General features: G+C 40.2%; 1 protein-coding gene across 1 annotated transcript in view; it reads right to left on the bottom strand.

Moving 5' to 3' along the window:
• The window catches only part of LOC124300690 (glutamate receptor ionotropic, NMDA 2B), a 1,918,249-nt gene that overhangs the window by 1,554,247 nt on the left and 341,215 nt on the right, over positions 1-22,787 (bottom strand). The window contains exon 4 of the mRNA XM_046755014.1: positions 7,653-7,831. Coding sequence (XP_046610970.1) covers positions 7,653-7,831 — 179 coding nt within the window. The remainder of the gene's footprint in view (positions 1-7,652; positions 7,832-22,787) is intronic.

The raw sequence follows: 22,787 nt of genomic DNA, 5'->3' as shown, positions 1-22,787 counted from the left end.
AACGAAAAAAATCGAGATTTATACTTCCGTCCGATTTTGAGTGTTTAAATAAAAGAATTTGTTGAATGTGATTCGATATTCGTGTTACTCACGACTCGGCATATCGATTAAAAAAAAAAATCATCAAAATACGTCAATTAGAACCCGAGATATTGTCGAAAAAAAACGCGCGCACGTTATTGAAACAGTGAATTCGATTTTTGCGCCTGCCGGCTGCGGCGAGTCTCTCCCCCCACCACGGCGCCCGACGGTCTGCCGCGCACTTTTTGCCTCAACAAGCTAAGTTGTTCACTTGATTTTCGATATGAAATCAGTTAGAAGCTTGAAAAACATTGTTTGGCATATCAAGTACTGATATTAAAGAAGACAATAGCGTTCGTAAAATGTCGAAATCGTAATTTGTTAATTAACAAAGTCACTTCGACTTTGAAGTGTTCTAGTTAACAAACAAACTGTCCGATTACCATGAGTCTTGTTTCAAAAGTTGCGTCTTCTTTTGCTCTAACTGTTCCACTTTCCCGAATTCGATTCCGACAATAATTGACGAACTTATTAGCATTTGTTGCTAAGGTCAAATTTGAGTCATTTTTCGGAAAATTCCCTAGTTCATAATAATTGCAATAGGATGGTAAAACTTGTTGGACACGTTAGGGGGAGGTCCCAGGTATCTGTAAAAAAATCGGCAGCAACTCAGAAGGCCTCATTTTGGCTCACGTTAACAATTACGATAACGCAACTCCTCGAATCGGGCTTAATTAACAATGATATTCGGAAAAAACTATCGAGCGCACAGCGATCGGGCTGCGCATGCTTTTTCATAAAGGTTTGATGTACTCTTTCTGACCCTCCAGAAAAAGATTGTTCGATTTCAATTGTTTGCAAAATACGTGTGAAAAAAGTACTTTTTTCGATAAAAAAATCATCGAAAATCGTTAATTTGGCGATGAAAAAATTTTTTTAAATTTTTTTAAACAACGTATCCGTGTGTAAAATTTAATTTTGAACAAGTTTGCTTCTATACATTTTTCTCGTAGGGTCGATACTTTACGAGTAATAGAGGAAAAATGGTCTAAAAAAGGAGAAAATCCCGAAATTGGAATATTTAAACGTCTCTAAATAATTGTGCGGAAAAGCTTGAGATGGCGCAACTTCAGAATATGTTTCTATATGTAAAAGGAACCCATTCCACAAAAAATTGGCTTCCCACCAGTCACAACCACGATCTGCCACTTTTTGACCTAATTCTACTGGACTATACTACTAACCTGCCTTCGCACGATGCTCATGGTGTTCGGAAATTCTATGTTTCATTGATCATTATAATCCAAGGGAATGCACCGAATTTCTGCAGAGTGAAGATGAGAATCAAACACAGCATTTAATATAAAAATTAATGTAGAAATAAATTATAAGAATTAATTCAAGAATTGATACGAGAATTCGTATAAGAGTAAAATACAAGAATTAATGTAAGAATTCATATGAGCATAAAATATGAGAATGTATATGTATAAGAATAAAATATAAGAATCAATATAAGAATTAGTATAACAAAATTGATATAATAATAATACATAGGAAAATGAGAATTCAAAAAGATTGTAATTTCTCAAAACCGTACACGTAAACATTATATAATATCGTGAATACGTAAAACTCATTATGAAATTCAATTGTAATGTTAGAATTATTATTATGCCCTGTATCCTTTAATTTGACAAGAAACATTTTTAAAGTAATCTTTTATGGACACGGGTAAACAAGAAAGAAAAAAAGAAACCAGCTCTTCGGTTTTCGAACACGGGCCGCACTAGTGTGAAGTCGATACGCTAACCGCTGCGCCACCGCTTCGATTGAATATTACGCGCTAAAAGGCACATTTGGAACGTCGGAAACTTGGACCATCATTTTCTCGGAAACGGTTGGGTATCTACGGATAAACCGAAACACATGTCCGCTTATTTTGACCCCTTTTCCACTGAGCGAAGTTTCAGGGAAATCGGAGGGTTCCATTTGGTACGTTCGCCTCGTAAACTATGGGGACTAAGCGAGAATACGAGTAGCGCCGCGAGTAGCCAAAATTGTCCCTATCGACGTGACTTGCGTTAACTTTGACAAATGGCGGTTATTTATCATAATTTTTTCGTAAGAACAAATATGTTTACCAAAAAAATGCCTTCTCCCGGTGTAAGAAAAGTGAAAGTTAGTTGTTGCGCTACCGGTTGTTAGAATAGTCTTAGAAATACAGGACGATTATGACAGGACGATTCAAAACTATTGGTTAATTTCGTGCCATGGCGTAACCACGGAAGCTCATGATTGGCTGAGTCATCGGCGTAAACAGGGGAAAACGCTCGTCGGTTGGGACGAATAGAATCGTTTTGGCGCTGCCGCGAATTTTGCGCACGGTCTCTATAACAAAATCAAATATCGTGGGCGCCAGACGCCTTAACGTCGAATTTTAAAAAATAATACTGATCAATAAGAAACACAACGGAACAATACGAAAAATAACCAGAGAACCCGTTGTACGGCTGGCTAGGCTCAGGTAACTCACACGTACTGGTAAAGTGGCGGTATTCAAGGCAACTAACGATAATTAAAGAATTCTTAAAATAAAGTAATAAAGAATAAACTCAAGTCAGAGAAAATGAACGGGTTGATCAGTCATATATTGTCGAGTAGATTACAGGTTTAAGACAGTCAAATTAAATCGCAACGATATCGGTAGTTAATAAAACAGGCAATTATAGTTCACAGAAATCTCGATAAAATCTATATTCGTGGCAGCGAATCGCCGCCAAGTTATAAAGGCGAAAGCTAGCCGAGAATATATTGACCCGGCCTAACTACTTCCCTATTTTCCCGTGTATAAGCATTTCGTTATATCTCAGGAACGCGTGAATATTTTTCAATGAGACTCACATAGCTGGTAGTTCGGGCCAATATAACCTTAGTGAGAAAGTTTGATCGAAATCTGTCCATTAGTTCTCAACGATGATGAAAATGAAAATTATTTTTCTTCTTCTCCACGCCAGAGCACCTTGTGGACACGATTCCGCTCGGACGTGTGTATGAATCGACTTTCAGTTTTAAACATAGATTCTTGGCATGGAAACCTCACCCCCTATTGATTTTGGTATAAATCTTAATCCGTATTCGGCCGGTATAATATTACAAAGTTGCGAAGTGGGTCGATAAATCAAAATAGCTGCTGGGTAAAGCAGTTATTAATTAATAATGCAACAGCCCGATGGCGCTGCCCGCGCTGCAAACCGTTCAACCAAAATGGCCCCCTCAGGATACTGTCACGTCGTAGATCGTAAAATAGTCATGATAAATTATCATTATTCAGTTATTTATATGTCATCCAATCTTGAAATCAATTTGCCAACTTCGTGAAAATCAGTCATGCCGATGGTCTTATAAAATTAGTGAATAAGTGAACAGTATTCGAGTGTCGTAAGAGAGAAATAGAATGACCACTGTGGTTTCAAGCAGATTGTTATTATTATCAACCTTTAGACGGCCGGCATTTTTCCCTTGAAATTCGATATTTCTCAGAGGTATGATTTGTGTATATAAACAATCAACACCTCCAGTGGAGTTTCCGTTTTATATACTGACTCCTAAAAGAGCTAGTCCAGCCCTCCAAGGGTTAAATATTAGTGACATCTGCATTACGGACTCTTGTGATTTGACGAAATGGATCGTCCGAGGTTAGAACCAAAGAAAAGATGAGATATTCTACAATTGGATACAAATTCGACAAACAGCCTGAATAACAAACAGAATATAATCAGCAACATTTGTGACATGCATACATGGCTATTAGGCAAATGTCAATAACAAGGTTGTTTGCTCGTCATGGATCATTAGACAGAACAATGCTCACCAAAGCTATTAGAAGAATACTCACGATGCTTCATTCAACTCATACGGTACGGTACTTCGTTAAGTCTCATTAGATTATATTTATACACGCAACATTTGATACATGAATAGCTTAGCCTCAACCTCTTCGTCTCTACGAAATGCATGACTTGTTTGTTTATTAATTTGTATTTTTATTATGTATTTGTTCAATACATTACTTTCATTCGGTGTCACACGGTGTACTACTTATCATTGATAAAATGGAACCTTTTCCTTGCTTGTTTGTTGTTTCTTTTATTTCACAGTCATTTGGACCATTTCTGTTCTGTTCGAATCCATTGGAACCTATAAATGTTAAACTTCGACAAGCCGATATTCCAAAGAGAAGGTAACCGCCAGATGTGCAAAACTCAACACTCTACATATCTTATTGGAACAAACCGGTTGTCGTCGGACTTTACGTCATTTATCTGTTGTTCAACACCACTAACTACTCACCCAGAAGACTACTATGCATTTATCAATACTTAAATCAACAATACGCTATACATTTTCATATTGACGGAATCACCTACCTCACATGATATGTACCAACACAATAATAAGGTGAGAATGAAGTTAATAACGTCGCTGTAACGATGCACGTTTGTGAAAAATCGTCACTTTGCACCTTTAAGGATGTACAATATTCAGTAAACCGTGATAAACAAAACATACTCCCCCTTTGAAAAGCCAACTCCTTAAATATTCATTCTAAAATTGGGCAATGATACTTTTTTTTCCTGATTTTTTATTACGATACCATCACTGACTTCAGCCTCATGTAATAAGCTGAAATCATTTTCTTTGTTTCAGCTCCATACATAATAAAACCCTGATTGTTTTTCCTTTTATGTTTCGCAGTCACCTAGCTCATTTTTATCCGACCGTTGATCTGTTAAACTCACTAACATTACACTGCGGCATGACTACGCCCTAACACAAAACGATAGCATCTTGGAAATTGGCACGCTATGTATCACTCATTGTCTCGAATCGTCTTTCATTGACTTGCCAATTATTGACCTCATCTACCTATCCATCGGTACCATTGAATTTCCAGCAAGAAACGGTTCCAAGTTTACTTCTACATTGGTATAAAGGTCGTTCCTTACCTTATCTTTTTGTGCTTTGTTAAACTATTTTTGGTAAATTTCTGACTGATTCACATTAATAGATTTTTTATTTGGATTTAGTGCATCACAATATGTGAGAAATAAATTTAATCATGTTTAATCAATTTTTTTATTACTGTAAATACAATTTATAGCAATTTGTAGGGATTTTTTGCAATTTATTTATATTTTTAAGGGCCTACAGGAAAAATAAACTTCAGATTTATACTCAGCGGATCGAATCACATGTAAAACTTATATGATTTATATTTAGAAATTTTTTGTTATCACCAAAACTGCATTTTTTCCATTTTTTACGGTTTTTTGCACTCTTCTCAAAATTTTTAGGGTGTACGGACCAAATGGACTTCAGATTCGGATTCAGCGCGTCAAAATACATGAAGATAAGTAGGTCCGGTCAAAGGTACAGACCACTCTTTTTTTTGTCGACCGGTGTTATCAAGATATCTAGCCGTTTCTGTTTCTGTGTTTTTGATTGATTCGTAAAAAATAAACAATTAACATAGTAAATGTTAATACTGCTTAAAAATAATGAATGATAATAAATAAAAAATGTTCTTCCTTTATTCCATAACAATAGAATGACATACAACGTTCATAATAAAAAATAACTGTAGCCTCTGATTAACTATCGTGCGCGCACTTCTCGCTCTTTGTCGGCGCCTGGCAAAGTGTTCGGCTCAGTATTTTCGCCTGTCATTTTGCACACATGATCCTGAGGGTTCAATGTAACGAAAACATTTGGTCCTAGCCCTCTATAAATGACACGACTTCGGAACCTTTCTACGCACCTTTAACGTCACCTGGCACTACTTTTCCCCCAAGCAAATCGCCTGGCAATATTGTTTTCGAATTTAAACACAATTAGCTACAATCACACGAAAAACCAGCGCTCTATAAATTGAACACCTTCAATTAATTTTTCAACCCCTTTACGGCCGTACCACGCCCACCTCCACCAATGAAAAGCTGCCAGGCGCCCGAATCAATTAATAATGGTGTTAAGGTACACTGATTAGGTGGTTTTAATCGTTCTATAAATTGCTGCCCTATTTCCGTGGCTAGCTCTCGGTCCATTTGGCACTATTCAGAGAGACGAATATGAGACCCAAAGGAAGCCCGTGGTGGGGGTTGCGGTCAAGCGAAAATAAGGAAAAGCGGCATTATTAGGAGTGGCACTATTACGGGAGTGGACTGTATTTATAAGAGAGACAACTATGTAATTGGATAGTGTCTGAGCCACGTGCAATGACGTTTTACTTTTAGGTTAAGCACATGTGCGACTCGATTTCTTATATAATAAGTTATGCATAAAGTACGGAAAATTTTGGTTATAATGTAAAGTTTAAATGGAAAATACATGGCAAGTAATATTAAAAATATCGAGATATGAATTACAGAGAAAACTTAGTTCTTTTTTTTTTTTCTTTTGACTGTCCTTCATGCTTAGGTGTTTATCGTACAAGATTTAAGGAAGAAATGGCTTAAATCCTAGAAAACTAATATGGCTGGCCTATCTAAGGTGTTTAAGTGTGGTGGTATTGATTATAGATCTACAACTGATTGGGTTATAAGGCGTGAAAATTTTAAGCTGATTAAAATTGAGATTAAAGAATATTTGAGTATAAATGGCTAAGGTTCTGGATGACAGTGCGTTTGTTTACTGTGTCGTTTTTAGAAATGTGTATCATGTCTTTTATGAGACGATTGTTTTAGTTATATTCTTTATTTATAATCTGAATTTCATCAAAATTAAGACTATGGCCTTCATTAAGTCCATCGAAAACTGGATTTTTTTTTTTTAGTATTGAGATGTCTGTCCAATGTAGCACTTGGAACAGTCAGAGCAATTAATTTTATAAACTGTGTTAATCTGATCATGAGTTGAAGTTTTGGATTTTAATGTACTGAAAATACTATTAGTTGTGTGAGAGACTCTATATGTATAGGCTACGTCTATGTCCTGTTTGGCAAGAGTACGCTTCACGTTTTGTGATAAACCATTGAGAAAAGGAATCGAAATCCAATTCTGAGCTCCTGATGTCAGGCTTAAACTTTTTGAGGTTCACCATCGCATCAAGCAATTGAAAATAACGCCTAATTATATGTATAGTCCCCTTGAAAACCAGACCTAATGTCTACTTTGAATTCTATCCGGTACCTCAGTATTCGGTCATCATTGAGTGACTAGAGTAAATGACTCGACCTTCAAAGATTTATTTGTGGAGAAAAAAAATGTTTACATGTTAATTTCTAATATTTGCTACCTAAACACCACAAAATGATTTCGGAATATTTCTCCCCGGAAATGTGATTTTCTTCTTTACCAAGTCTACAAATCCACGAGATCTCTAATTCAAATCTCATGTGATACTTAATAGAATTTTATTAAATGCAGAAAAGCGGAAATTTAAATGTGATCTAACAGGGGTCGGCTAAATACCATTTTGATTAAATATACAGGTATCTGTGGCACACCCATTTCAAATCCATGTTCCGAGTAGGTCAACACGTTTTAATGTCATTCGGAGGTTCCAGACATGCAACGATTCACAATCTTCATATGTTGAAATTTGTTACAAATTAATATAAGATACTCACCCTTTCAAGTCCAGAGTTGTCTGCATTCCAAGCAATCACTGGAATTCCCAAGTAACCAGCCAACTGCAGGAAGTACTGCGCACTTGCGGTGCTTCTGCCGTATTGTTCGTAATTCATAAGGTACAGGATAGCCGAGACGTTGACGGAGAGGAACTCCTTACACAAAGAGTTTAATATTGCTGAAATGAAATAAAATTTTTCGTGTATATCGACAGTCGTTTTACTTCGTAACGGTTTTATTTGCATAACATGCTATTTTCTTGGGTGAAAATGAAGTAAAATTTTCGGTCCTGTATGCGCAAATATTCAATTTTATAATTTGTTGTGTAGCTTAAAATAATTTCTGAAGAAATCGATAGGCGGTCGAATGGGAATTTCAACACACCTGAAAAAGAGGAAAGGCCTAGGCAAGGTCGTCTGATTCTACTTTATTGGACAGACAATTGGACCACATTTGGCAATACAAGAATCATGTTTCGGAACGATGTACCCGTCAACAATAACCACGCTTTGTAGCAATGTCACTATAGTCGAAGAGTACCCCCGAACGCTAGTACGGGTTTTTAAGCATTTGGAACTTTCTTTCACAAACCGAACAGACTTAGACAAAAATTTACCGACCCATTTTTGATTTAGCTGAATTTATTTTTACCGGTTCTATATCGAATAAAAAGAGATACGTATTCGAGGATTTTTTTTCACATATTTTGGGAAAATAGAGTGGGTTGACAATTTGAGAATCTGGCGATTTTCGACTTGGAGACCCATTTTCAAAAATTCGTAACTCCGGTTATAATTGAGCTAGCAACTTTTTTTTTCTTTCATTTTAAAGCCAAAAGAATGAATTTTAATATAAAAATTGTCTTATCAAAAATTATTAACAAATTCATATTGTTATAAACAATTCAAATGTTTGAATCGATTTTCAACAATTGCCCCCAACTCGTAGCGAGTTCTTATTATAACCATCGTATTTCACGTTGAATTTCCTATCAAAAACGTAAAATTGATGGGTATATCATCATTACTATTGGAAAAAAATTAATTCATCCAGCGCGGCGTGTCACATCGGCGCGTTGGGTTCCATTGCACGGCTCATTTTCGAGCCTGGTATCGTTTTTCTTTGTCATATATGTGATTATTATTATATTCTTAATAAAATAATATTATTTGTTAGCAAATAAGTCTTTGTAAAGATTATGTTCGCCCCTGTGGTTATGTTGCACCCAACGCGTAAAGTATTAATCTTCAGTATCGCCACCTGTAATTCAAATTTATGAATAAGGTCTACTACATGATTGCACGTCACTTCACTGTTGGACTCGTGGCTGTTTGCTCTTAGGCTGAAGGTAATGGCGGAGGGTAGTGCATTATGAAGAAAACTTTCAATATCCTAAATTTCATAGCTTCCCGTGGGTATCGTGATGACTTCTCTGCTGTTGTCCGCTCTTTCCAGGTGAAATTTATCACGTCTCTCTTGAATATTGGGTACTGAATTGAATGTCAGCAACTCGACCAGTCCGAGAACATAGTTTTTCTCCGGCGATAACTTGATTGGCGGGAAATACTGTGCCTCCAGCACGGAGGATGTGTTCTATAGTGTCAAAGTCAACGATTCAACCACGGATAATACTTGCTCATGTGATCCTCGTATTTTTACAGCTGTCCGCTGAGAAATTTGAGACACAAGTGGCCGCAAATTACGGTATAACATTCCTGATACCTCTTATGATTGTATTTTACGCTACCAACACCGACATACTTCATCAAATCCTTAGGTGGTTGCAAATCGCCGTAACTATCGAAATACACAACGTAATCGTAATTTTTCCTGTACGCAACGCAATGTGTCCGCAGACCGTTTTTATCATAAAGATTAATAATTGCAGAATCTAGCATTATTGGCCATGATTTCGATAGATCATTACGCATGAAAACGCCGCGAAAATATCAAATGTTCATAATTTTAGCATATTTGCATAAATCAATGTCGGTGAGAACTCGGTTTGGTGGCTTTGTGAGTTTTTTGTCGGTCGTGAATATAGACATATGCCGCTGCAGTAGGGGCTCAGGTATTTGCCCAGTGTTATCGCCCCTATTGTTGCATTGTGCTGTTTGGTTACGTTCAAGTGGTGTTTGTTGGCGCGCTAGCCTCATCGACCGCTTTAGCTATACCCGCGGCACCACTTGCTAGAGTCCCAGCAGCGCTTAGACCAGCCAGGATTGGAATGAGAAGCGGTAGGATGCAGACAATTTTATCAGGTACAGGTATAATGCGAGGCACAAGAACATTCTTCCCGGACCGACGAGTGGCCGCACGGGAACCTGCCAACGCCGACTCGACGACTTTATAACCCAGTCGCATGGAAGTCTTCGCAGCTTTGATGATGGATTCGAGATTTATTGTCCTCTTCCGCTGTTTACTCTTCCCACCCGTTGTGGATTTCTTCTTCGCACTCACTCCACGTATCAACAGCTTCCACGCTAATTTCCCCCATTTCAAGTTTAGATTTAGCTTTTATGGCGTTGGTGACTTCCCAGGCTACCGCTTTTTCACCCACAGTAGCGGCCTTGATTAATCCACGATTCCACGCCCTCTCAGCAAGTACTTTGTCAGTCAGATTTCTCGCTGCGATATCTTGATTCTTTGCGAATCCAATGTCGTGATTTTTACATGCAGCATCCAGCGAATTGATACTCAGATCACCAGGAGCTAATCTATTGTTTAATTTCATTCCCGATCCGCCATACTGATACCCAGGCACGTGCAATTCAAGCGGGAGATCATTGATGATTACACTAAGCAAACCTCCACCGCGTCTCTTGCGTGTGCACGTCTTCATAGTTGAGCAACAACGATCGAGAGTTCTATAAAACGTCAGATTTATATGCGGTCATCTTAGTTCTCGTTGTTACATTAACCAAGCATCACGAGATTCAAAGATCAGGCGGATAAACTGCCTGTCACGAATGTCGACAAAATGTTATAGCATGGAAAGGGGCAGATAAAAAAACGTCACGGAAAATTGCTACCAAATACCGTAAGAGCAATTTTTCGCGGTTCATCCTATTTCGGCAAAACTAACACTCTCCTCTCGCTCATCACCCACGGCGACGGATTGTAATTCGAAAATTTCTACTACTATTCGAAACCTCTCATCCGGCCAAAGTATCAATTTTTTCAAAAGTTGTTAGAACCCGTTCAGGGTGTGGGTTGTTTCCTGTTTGGCGAGACCGAGGAGGTTGTAAAACGGAAAGATGCGCACCTGAACTCTGTTATGATTTTCGACGATGTGGCGAGTGAGAAGCAAGATGATATCAGAGCATACTTCAGCATGGGCAGGCATCTTGACGTAGATAGCTTTTATCTCAGTCAAACATATGCGCGTATTTCAAAACACCTGGTGCGTGACAATGCAAACTTATTGTTGCTATTTCAGCAGGATAAAATGTAACATATCCACAACGATCACATAAACACCGACTTGAGGTATCAACAATTCAAGGGCTTATGCTCGGTATGCTGGAATGACGGTGATTATAGTTTCGCGGTAACTAAAAAGAATAGCGAAATCAACGAAGGAAGATATGGGAAGGGGTTTGAATGCTTGATGAGCATAAACTAAGGCGAACTTGCACAATTTTATTGCGATAATTGAGTCACCAGCATGGGGAGTACCATGATTCGTAAGCATAGCGATACGTTCGGTGAAATGTCGAAAGAAAGCGATGCCATACTTCGGAAGCATAAGATGATCAAGTTGGATAAAGACACGGCTGAACAGGTTATATGTGAAGTATTCAAGCCTTCATTAATCCGTTGCAGGAATTGGTAGACACTTCGAAGCAGCAGCAGCAAATTAAACGGGAAATCAGAACACATCCACAGGATCTAAGAATGGAAAAAGAAGAAGAAAAAAATGATGAGAGTACCAAGGATGACGATGAGGAGGACGAGGATATGGATGATGGGGATTCCATGGTCGTGAATGATAAAACACTGTAATTTAGTGAAATTTTTACTACGGGGACACCGATAAGGAAAACAGTAAATTCCGTCGCGTAATGTTTGAAAATGTTCAGCATAAGCAAAAAGAAGGATTAAGATACCAAACACGGCGTTCAAAAGTTGATAAACGGTATAATGATTGGTGATTCGTGAATTAATTTCATCGATAATCTAATCAATATGGGGGATGAAAGTTACAATAGAACGCCAAAATTACTTGAATTATTGTTCAAAAACTCACCTGGTGCATTGATTGTAAATGACGCGGACAAGAATAATGACAAAAAAATTGTAACAATGACGAATAAGCACCGGAAACATTCCCAAGCCGATGGAAGTCTTCCTGAAGATTCAAAAAGTGCGAAGTATGATAATTTCATTGCACAACACGTCGCCTCGTCGCAAAAATCAGGTAAAGGCTTACCCGACTATTAGATTGCACGAAAGGAGAGGCAAGAAGTGGATTACGTCTACTGGGATGATCCAAATGAAATTGCAGACCGTCTCCGACTACTTATTGCGTCACAGGCTATAGGAAATACCAGCTATTCCAACAAAATATTCGCCATTATTGCAGAGTTGCGGGAAACTGGAACCGTTCATTAGCAACAGATCAATATAGAATCATCATTCGTTCAGTGACCGTCCAGTAATGAGCATAGATATATTTGGGCAACAGTTGGAGCGCCGTGGGGGTGGAAAATTTATTTGTGGACCTCCAGGCGTTGGATTCAAAATCACCCCCGACAATCAGTATTATCTGGACGGTAAACGATTCTGTAACATAGCCGATTCACAACAGCCCAACGATGCTGTTCCCCTCAAAGTTCTCAATAGTTTGGACGAAAAGTATGAAGAGAGCATAACGCAAATCAGGGAGACCCTCAAACAGGTGCGTGTGCGTAACAGGAATAATCGCGATCATGCATACAAGTTATTTGAGCTCATTCGAAAGCTTCATGCTAGAATGACAGTACCGGAACAAACCAACAGAGAATCAGTTCTGTTTCAAAAACAGAGCGCCTGGAAGAAGGTTTGAAAAATTGGGCAGTACAGAGCAAGATAAACAATGAAGACCACAATAGCGAATGAATTTCACAGACCCGCTGACGTAATTACCCACGTCGGTTCGTAGATGTACAGTAACGTTCATCGACGCATGCACTGTGGCTAACTATTTTTTCGATTTGTGTTACCTTTCTACTCGTATTTTATGTGTTCATGGCCGGCGAAGCAGTCGACAGAAAATGCTGATAAACTACGACAACAGCCTCTCGACGCTGTCATCCGTATAACCTTTAAGATCGCAAGAGCACCAATAACTTCTTTCACAAAGTGCATGAACCGTCAATTTAAGACTCGGCGGATGTTCAATATTTCTACAGGTTAGCATATCACGGTGGACCTAATGCCCAGAACTTTTCATAACCGATAAATATAATGCCGAGAAAAAGACGCCGTTCCTGTGCAGTGATTTGAACTGTTTTTCGATTTACTGCAACGAAACGATAATATTATAAGCGTATTATGTATAAAATTATAACAACTGCACGTAGTGAAAATGATACATGGAGTAATTCATCATCGTAGAAATGGACTTGAACTGGTAAGGGTCCTCGAACATGAATTTAGGCTTTAAACGCAAATCTTGACAATCCATAAATGGGGTTATTTCTCATCGTCGAACTATACTTGAACTGGCGAGGGGCCTCGAACATAACTTTGAGCTTTCGATGCAGAGCTTAATAATGTATATACGCGTCAGTTTCTTATTATCAAACTAGACCTTAAACTTTGGATGTGAATATTGATAACCTATACAAGGAGTCAATTTTTTACTACCGAACCAGACCAGAACTGGTAGGGAATACTTCCAGTATGTTTTGAATAAGCAGATCATATCGATAATATCAACGTTTACTTAACGAATATTAACATCAGATATAGACATTCACAGATCGACACTGGTAGCTATTCTAATCCACTTTGAATAATTTCATGCTCCATTCCGTAAGTGTAAATAAATCAATAAAATAATATTTTGTGGATTTTATGCTCACAGAGCTGTTGTTCTAAAGATTACTATCTGAAATATGATATCGCTCTTTCAATCAGTTTCATTGTTTGCTACTAGAATTCAAATGCATAATCATCCCCAATACTTTTGTTGAAAATACATATTGTTACAACGGTCGAGCCACCCCGTATGTTCTATATTTCTACCCACTCTCGGTCCAGTAGTCATCAAACATTTAATGACTGATATTTGAATGATGTTACGGTTGCTGCGTCAACCTGAATGCTTTGTAGCCAGTCTGGTTCGAGACACGAAACTGAACACTCGTATATAAAATACAAGCCATTTTATTGCCCAATTTATTTGTGCCTTATTGAGTTGTGAGATCACGCCCAGGATCCCCCCCCCCCAATTACTTGTTATATCGCTGACCAGCGTTACAATATTTCCAATAGCAGCCTCGGTGAAGGCTAATGGATAATGGTTGAAGGTATTTGTAACTTGGTGCTAGTTATAACTTTTGCGAAAAATATGGACAAATTATTACATATATCACCTTTCTTGTTGATTTCAAATTCATTCATAATGATTTTATACCGTTTTTAGATTCTGAAATGTAGTGACACATCGTTAATTTTCAGTCACCATTCGGATTTTATCTATATCTAGTTTGTGATTAACGATTTGTCAACTATTTAGATGAAATAAGATTCGCCAGAATATCATCCGGGGTAATTATAAGTACTGAAATACGGAGCAAGTTATGTAATCTATATCTATTTCCACTCTTATAATTTTTTAATCTCCAGTAATTAAAACACGGAAAAGAACACATTCTCGAAACCTTACTTATCACTTAGAGCAGCCTTTGGGAAGCTACATTATTATTTTTAGATTTCTAAATCATGTCCAACATCGATAAAATGGCTCGAAACTCAAAGTTATCTTCAAGGCCCCTCGCCGGTTCAAGTCTATTTCTACAATGAGAAATTCCCCATGTATCGATTCTCAAGATTCACGTTCAAAGCTTCAAGTCTACTTCTACGATAAGAAATTACGCCATGTATCAATTCTCAAGATTTTCATCCAAAGCCTGAAATCCACTCCTACGATGAGAACGTACCCCATTTATCACTTCTCAATATTCGCTCCCAAAGCTCACATTCAATTTCGAGGGCCCTTGCCAGTCGAAGTCTACTTCTACGATGAGAAACTATCCCATGTATCAATTCTCAAGATTCACGTGCAAAGCTTGAAGTCTACTTCCACGATGAGAAATTAGCACATGTATCAATTCTTAAAATTGGCATCCAAAGTCTCAAGCCCAGTTCGACGATAAGAAATTACCCCATGTATCGATTATCAAGATTCGCGTTGAAAGCCTGAAGTAATTTCCGAGCCCCCTTGCCAATTCAAGTCTAGTTCGACGATCGGAACTGTGTGTCGATTCTCAAGAGCTTCGCCCAAGCATAATCCTTGCTGCGTGTATTGGCATTTTCTGAGTTTGAATTGCTGAAAGTGAACATTCAATATTACATTGCTGAAATAAGTGTTTGTTTCGTGTTTAGCCTACTACACTGGTGTAATTCGATTGACTGAATTATAATTGCGTATTCACTTCTGTATCATAAATTGTATGGATGCGATTTGTTAGCGTTACATGTCATCGAGGGGTCTAAATAAACACAATCGCCACAAATGCCAGATGGATGGATAATTAGAACATGAATAGTAAAATGAGACAGACTGATATGAATTTGTTGACGATGAGAATCAGAATAAATTTCCATTTTACTCTTTTTCACTACGTGCAGTTGTTATAATTTTATACGTAATACGCTTATAATATTATCGTTTCGTTGCAGTAAATCGAAAAACAGTTAAAATCACTGCACAGGAGCGGTGTCTTTTTTCCCGGCATTACATTTATCGGTTATGAAAAGTTCTGGGCATTAGGACTTCCGTGATATGCTAACCTGTAGAAATATTTAACATCCGTCGAGTCTTAAATTGACGGTTCATGCACTTTGTGAAAGAAGTTATTCGTGCTCTCGCGATCTAAGAGGTTATACGGATGACAACGGCGAGATGCTGTCGTCATAGTTTCTCAGCTTCTTCTGTCGACTGCTTCGCCGGCCATGAACACATAAAATACGAGTAGAGAGGAAACAAAAGTCAAAAAAATTAAGTTAGCCATGGTGCATACGTCGATGAACATTACTATACGTGGACTGGATGACACCTGGCAAGCTGATCTCGTTGACATGACAGCATACAGCTTGTAACCGGTCTTGCTTCTCCTTGAGCCTATGGCGTGGATGTATGCCCGAGTGCGGTGACGCGAGTTTCTCGATCATCGATGTATGTGTGCCGTTCCTGCGGATGGCTGACAATTGAATGTCATCCCAGATAACAGAGATAGGCAAACCGGCCTCAGTGCCGGGTCGTTCATTCCTAGTCACCTTGTTTTATGATTTTACTTTCGTATACCTGTTGGTTACCGTGTTTTATACTTTCATTTTCGTATACCTGTTGGCTACTGTGTCTTATAATTTTATTTTCGTATACCTGTTGGTCACTGTGTTTCTGATTTTATCTCCATATGCCTGTTGGCTGAGGTGTTATAATTTTATCTACGTAGACCTGTCGGTTCCTGTGTTTTATTCTTTTATCCTTATATACCTGTCGGTCACTACGTTTTTTATTATTTTATCGGTATATACCTGTTGGTTACTTTATTTTATTTTTATATCCCTTTTGATCACTGTCGTTATACAATTAGTGAATCCTGTTTCTTTTTATATACAATCAGACCCCCGGCCAATGTACATTCGTTAAAAGAATATCATAATATATTTTGGACTCTTATTTATTTGAATGTTTCTCCTTTTGTTATCCCGTACCTGATTATTCCGTGCTCATTCGTTTAATCGTGTTTTTAAACAAGTAAATACCAAAAAGAATTTAAAAAGAGAATTACAAACTCCTACAGCAAGGGATACAAATACCTACTCAAAATCATTGACATATTTTCTGAGTATGCGTGGGCGGTGCTGATAAATTCCAAGAGTGGGAAAGGCGTGACTCCTGCCATGAAATCTGTACTGACACAGAACTGTATACCCATGCATGTACACGTTATACACAAGCAGCACAATATCACCCGTAACGGACAGCTGGTCTCTATCACCACCGACGTTAGCTGTGGCCGTAACATACGACGAAAACCGACGGCAACCGATCGCAGGCGACGTGACGCACACTGCAATGGTGGCCACCAATAGACCGACAGATCACGACGATAACCGACTGTAACCGACGCCTCGCTGGCACACACTAATTCGACGATCCCCCAGCCAAGCTCACGGATGAAGAAGAGACGACGACGATGCAGCGTCACGACCGATCACGATGGGTATGAATAGAAGAACCGCGGACGGCATCGGCAGCAGTTGACCGGCAAAGCACCGAGCTGACTTAACGTATTATGCAACGAAGTGTTTTTCGTCTTGGGGGCGCTATCGAACTTAAAATCACTAATTTGTTATACAGAAATTCAAGCAAAGCGCTTAGGATCAAACATAGGAAGTTTTTTATAAGTGGTAAAGTCCACGATAGCACGGGGCGTCTAGGCAGATAGAAAATATGGCATGGATCGTATTATGCTAGTTGAAGAGAAAAATTTGAATCATAAAATCAAACAGGAGCAGAACCGATGAATTCTACCAAGAATATTTGGTTCGTTTGAAGTTATTCTTCACTGTTAATGTTAGAATTTATTTCATCTGAGCGCAGAGCACGACAATGTATCATTTCTGTTGATTTAAACGTTATTTACTTTGATTAAAATTTACTTTGGTTGACCTTAGAAAATTATAAAACACGTCTGTTTCTCCATCCCACACGGTTTTACACTTCAGAATTTCACCTTGCCTAGAACAAACAGGCAGCCAAGGTTATCCCTGGTTTGTGGGATAGTTGTTGTGTAAAGGTCATCAACCCGAGACTGAAAGTAGGGAGACGACTTTGTTTACACCGAGTTCGTGAACAGAAGGGAGGACAGGTTAACCCGTGTCTCCGAACAGATGAAATACACGTTACTCTATTGTCTCTGATATGTTGCATCAGCAAGACTGCTATTGTCATACGTGAGGGAGCATCAGCGAGAGGAGATTGTTCATATAATGGAGGTGACTTTAGAACCACCTACGTCCGCATAGCTAGATGATTCAGGGTGTTTATGGGTCGGAAAGACTGATCTTTCTTTTGCTTATCAGAGGAGGTCCTTAAAATATCGATACCTACTTTGATATTAGGATTCAAGGCAAAGAATATCACAATAACGGGGTTTTTTTCATAGGTTCCAGCCTCAAGGAAAACTGCACACATTACAGAACATGTATTCGACATTCAGCAATTCAAAGACATCGATATGCGAACGTTTTAATCTAACGTTGAAAAATAAAATGTAGATGCGGTTCGCTCTCCAAGGATCTCACAAGCGGATCAATATTTTGGGTGATTTAATGAAATCCTGCAACAACACCAAGCATTGCACGATTCAGATGAAACCGGGGGATGTCAGCATGCGAATGAAAAACGACCGTATCAGAGCGTTTGCAGGCCTCGGCAAATCGAACAAAATAATCATACGCGAAAATTCCAAGTCCGCGATTGAGTTTCAATCACAAGTGCAAGAATGTATGCGAAAAAAGCTATATACCCGATTGGGCGACGGAAATATTCACCGTGAGCGAAGTAAAAAATACCAATACACTGACGTACAAACTTACCGATTATCGAGATCATCTTATCGAAGGAGGCTTTTACGAGGAGGAGCTTAGTGAAGTGAAATACCCCGACGGCTACCTGGTGGAGAAAGTATTACGCAAACGTGGGAATCAGCTCTATGTCAAGTGGTTGGGGTTTGACAGTTCACACAATAATTGGATAAATAAAACAGACATGTAGTACAATTTTCACGAATTTTCCGAATTACAATAAAAGATTTGATTATAGTAAATATTTCTGCATTTATTTCCCTTCATACACACATGTGTCATATCAATTACTATAAAAATAATCATAATAATAATAATAATAATTCACGCCACGGACTGCAAAAACAGACCAGCCTGTCCACTGTGCGCCGGGGCGGGACACGGCGATGCGGCGCATCTCGCGGGATCCAGGAGGTGCGCGGTGTTCCGGGTCGCGCTGGAGGAGCGTAGGAAGCAGGCTGGACGACGGATAGAATAGTTCAGGGAAACCTGAACCGAGGTAGGACTGCAGACATCCTACGACCACAGACAGCAGACGAACACGACCCCGACATTCTGATTCTATGCGAGCCGTACAGGGTACGGCTACCGCAGACTTGGATCACAAACGAGACCGAGAGAGTGGCTATCGGATTAGGGGCCCTGCCCGAGCGCGGATGACGGCTCGTGGTGCGGGGGATGACTACGTCTGGGCTAGGGTCGGCGCTGTCACTGACATCAGCATCAACCTGACCCCAAACTGCGCTGCGGCGGAATTCGTAGCGAAGGTGGCGCTCCTCAAGGACGGAATCAGGGAGCTACGCAGGGACCTCACGGTCGCAGGGGACTTCAACGCGAGAGCGGTCGAGTGAGGTATGACAGAGATAAACAGACGCGGACGGCTACTGCTGGAAATGGCCGCCAGGCTGGATCTAGTGGTGGCAAACACAGCAAACGCACCGACGTACGGACGACCGTAATTTGGAGATTCCATCTCTGACGTCATGATGACGTCGTACAGAATACTGCCACGGGTGGGGCGGTAGCCCGTGTTCGAGAGCTACACGGCCAGCGACCACCAGTACATCGCTTTTGAAGTAGCAGGAGAGACAGCGACGAGACGGCCAAGGATCCAGCACCCCCCATAGTGGAAAACGGACAAACTGGACGTACGGAAGTTTTCGAAGGACCTGGTGGCAGCGCCGGCCCCGATTACGGACGTCCCCCGGAGCTGACTGGCCGGCGAAGGGCGCAAAAACTGGCAGACGAGACGGCCTAACGGACGGTACGGTTGTGCGACAGCATGATGCCAAAACGACAGTACGGACGAAACAGACAGCCACAGTACTGGTGGACGAACGAAATAGCCGGGCTGCGGAAGATTTGCATGGCCAAACGGCGACGGGGGACAAGGGCTGGCGGTAGACTTGAAAAGGAAACCCGACAGGCCGAATATAAGACGGAACGAAAGCGACTGACGAACGCTATCAGCGATAGCAAAGCGCGATGCTGGAAGAAGCTCTGCGAGGAGGTAGATCGGGACCCTGGAGTGCGGGTTACAAGATTGTGACCGGTAGGCTGGGGGTCCGGGTCCCGCCGTAACTCAAAGACACTGAAACCGCCTGACGGATCGTTGACGGACTGTTTCCGACACACCCGACGCGCACGGATGCGACAAACGACGAAGAGACGGCGCTGACCCCCGTCTTCACCGCGGAAGAGCTCGATAGAGCGGCCAAGGTGATGAAGACGGGTAAGGCGCCAGGGCCCGATGAGATACCGGCGGAGGTTCTTCGGCTGATGGCTAGCCTGAGGCCGGAGATATGTATTGACCTGTACAACATGTACCTGACGACAGACCTTCAGTGGCCGGTGGAAAGAGGCGAATCAGGTCCTTATCCCGAAGGGTCAGGGTGACCCAAGCACGCCGACGGCCTACCGGCTGCTAAGGGTACTGGCCACGACAGGAAAACTGTATGAATAGGTACTGCAACCCCGACTCACAGACGCAATACAGAACAGTGGGGGCCTCTCGGACCAGCACTTCGGCTTCCGGGGGGGTCGATGAACGATTGGAGCGATCCAAGAGATAGTAAGTCGTATAGATATAAGAGTTCCGAACCGCAAAATGGCGGCGTACCGGCAGAGTATCCCCGATTCCTACCTTACCGACAGTCAGTATGTTACCACCGCGATGGTTAGCCTTACCCCCAATATTGTTACCGGCTGAAGCGTTAACATAGATGACACCACCAGTATTTTTGCCTGATTTTACCGACAGGCAGTTTGACAATGAAATTTTTTGCTTAGTCAGATGAGCAGCCGTTTCGATTTTTTCACCGTCAGATGAGCAGACATTTCAAATTTTTTATTGTTAGATGGCAGAGATTTTACCAACGAAATTGTTATCTCTGATCTTATCGACAGTTGGCGTTACCGGGTGTTGCCACAGGTTTGTCGTATGTGGCGCCCCCACCGCATCATCGATCAATCGATATTCCACCGATCGACTTTGCGTGATGTTTCCAATGCTCGCCGCAGATGGTAACTTTTTTACTTATCATGTGATTGGGTGAACGTTTCAAAAAATGACGGTTGGATGTTTTGAATAGACCTGTGGAACAGAGGGTTCTTATTACGCGGGGGGTGGTAGTGGGGATAAAATAAAACGCTTTAAAATAGTGGTTGAATGCTTTATATACATATATCGTGAAATTTTTTTCCCACGAAACACCCGATGGTATTGTCAATAAACCAGCCTGGGGCAAGAGGGTGGGTCCATAAAAGTTCTTCCCACAAAATGCGTGTTGAGACTAGTCCGATGGAAAATTGTAGTGGGGGCGGGTGGCATATAAAATGTGAGCCTACTCCAATGGTCACTCTGTTCTCATCGTCTCTTCGCGTCGTGAACTGTTCTTGCTTGTGAAAAAAAAAGAAACTCCGATTGAAACGCAATGGATCTGACAAAAGTTAACCACATCAGCCGCCTGGAGAATTTGCCGACCATGAAGACGTCGGAACTCGGAATTGGGGTAGTGTATGACATCACTGGGTTACGACTAGTCGAAACGAAATTTGGGGTACGTGTTCTCGCAACGATCAAGGCTGACTACAACGTCTTCTTACCACCGAGAATCGTGAAGGTTCTATAAAATGATTCTGATCAGCTGGCTGAAATGTGTAACATGGCTGGGGAAAATCGTCTGCAAATGAAATACCTTGCTGGGGAATTCAACAAGTTTGAATTTTCATGCAGTTATGGACTGATGAAAATGGACAACAAGATTGCTAGTTGCTGCAGATGTTTCCTGCATTATACACCACGATTCGAAGGCGATATAGTGCATGGACCAAATCCTCCAGTGGAAGACTGCCTGGAATGCAACCGTCTGTCTTAAATATGCCCGCATTATGCGCAAATATAGCATTAAAATTCATAACAATTATATTATAGTTTACACATAAAATTAAAATGAAATATTCAGTACAATTATTTACCTATCTAGGAAATATAATTTATTACAAATATATCCAAGTTTATACATAAAATTGAAAAATGAAATTATTACATATCTAGAAAAAATAGAATTTGATACAACTATGCATATATCTTTATAAGTCTTATCTGTTCTTTTCATATATTTATCTGGTGGGAAAATGTGAAAGCATTATAAATTTTTTTTTTCTGTAAAATAGACAATGAATAATTGTAAATTTTATTCTTCAAAATAATCCCCATTATTATATACATTCTATAAAGTACTCACAAAAGTAGAAACTCATTGAACTCTTCGGGTTTTCCAATGAGCACCTTTTTTCACCACTCACTTTGTCAAACATCTGTTTTTGCACGACGGATTTTTCAAACGCAAGAGAAGTTTTCAACTGCCATTCGAATTTGTACGAAAGGAGACACGCTCACCCTTTACCGAGCAAAAACCAACCAGCCAATCGTTCATGAGGTGTACACTACGTGACATTAGGCAAAAATGTGACACGTGAACAGTATAAGCTGGGAAAATTTTCTCGAGAGCTCGCTACCTGCTTTTTTGTTGACCGATTTCCTTCTCGTCGCATGTCCCACGCTAATGGGGTTGGGGGTTTGCAGGTTCAGACCTGTTCGCCATAAGGAGTCGTAAACCCTAAAAACAGTATGTACACATACCACCCGGTCAAGAGTAGGCAAGACCAGATTTTTCCCCTGTCATACGCCGCCCATTACCTGCTTTCTCGTTGACCGATTTTTTTTCCCATCACATGCCCCACGCTGATTAGGGTTGGGGTGTGCAGAGGCTCAGACTTGTTTGTCATGAAATATTCTTATTCTTTGATGGCGGGAGTGGTACAAA

Source organism: Neodiprion virginianus, chromosome 3 (assembly GCF_021901495.1).
Source record: "Neodiprion virginianus isolate iyNeoVirg1 chromosome 3, iyNeoVirg1.1, whole genome shotgun sequence".
Taxonomy (NCBI): domain Eukaryota; kingdom Metazoa; phylum Arthropoda; class Insecta; order Hymenoptera; family Diprionidae; genus Neodiprion; species Neodiprion virginianus.
This window is presented reverse-complemented; position numbering and strand designations above follow the sequence as displayed.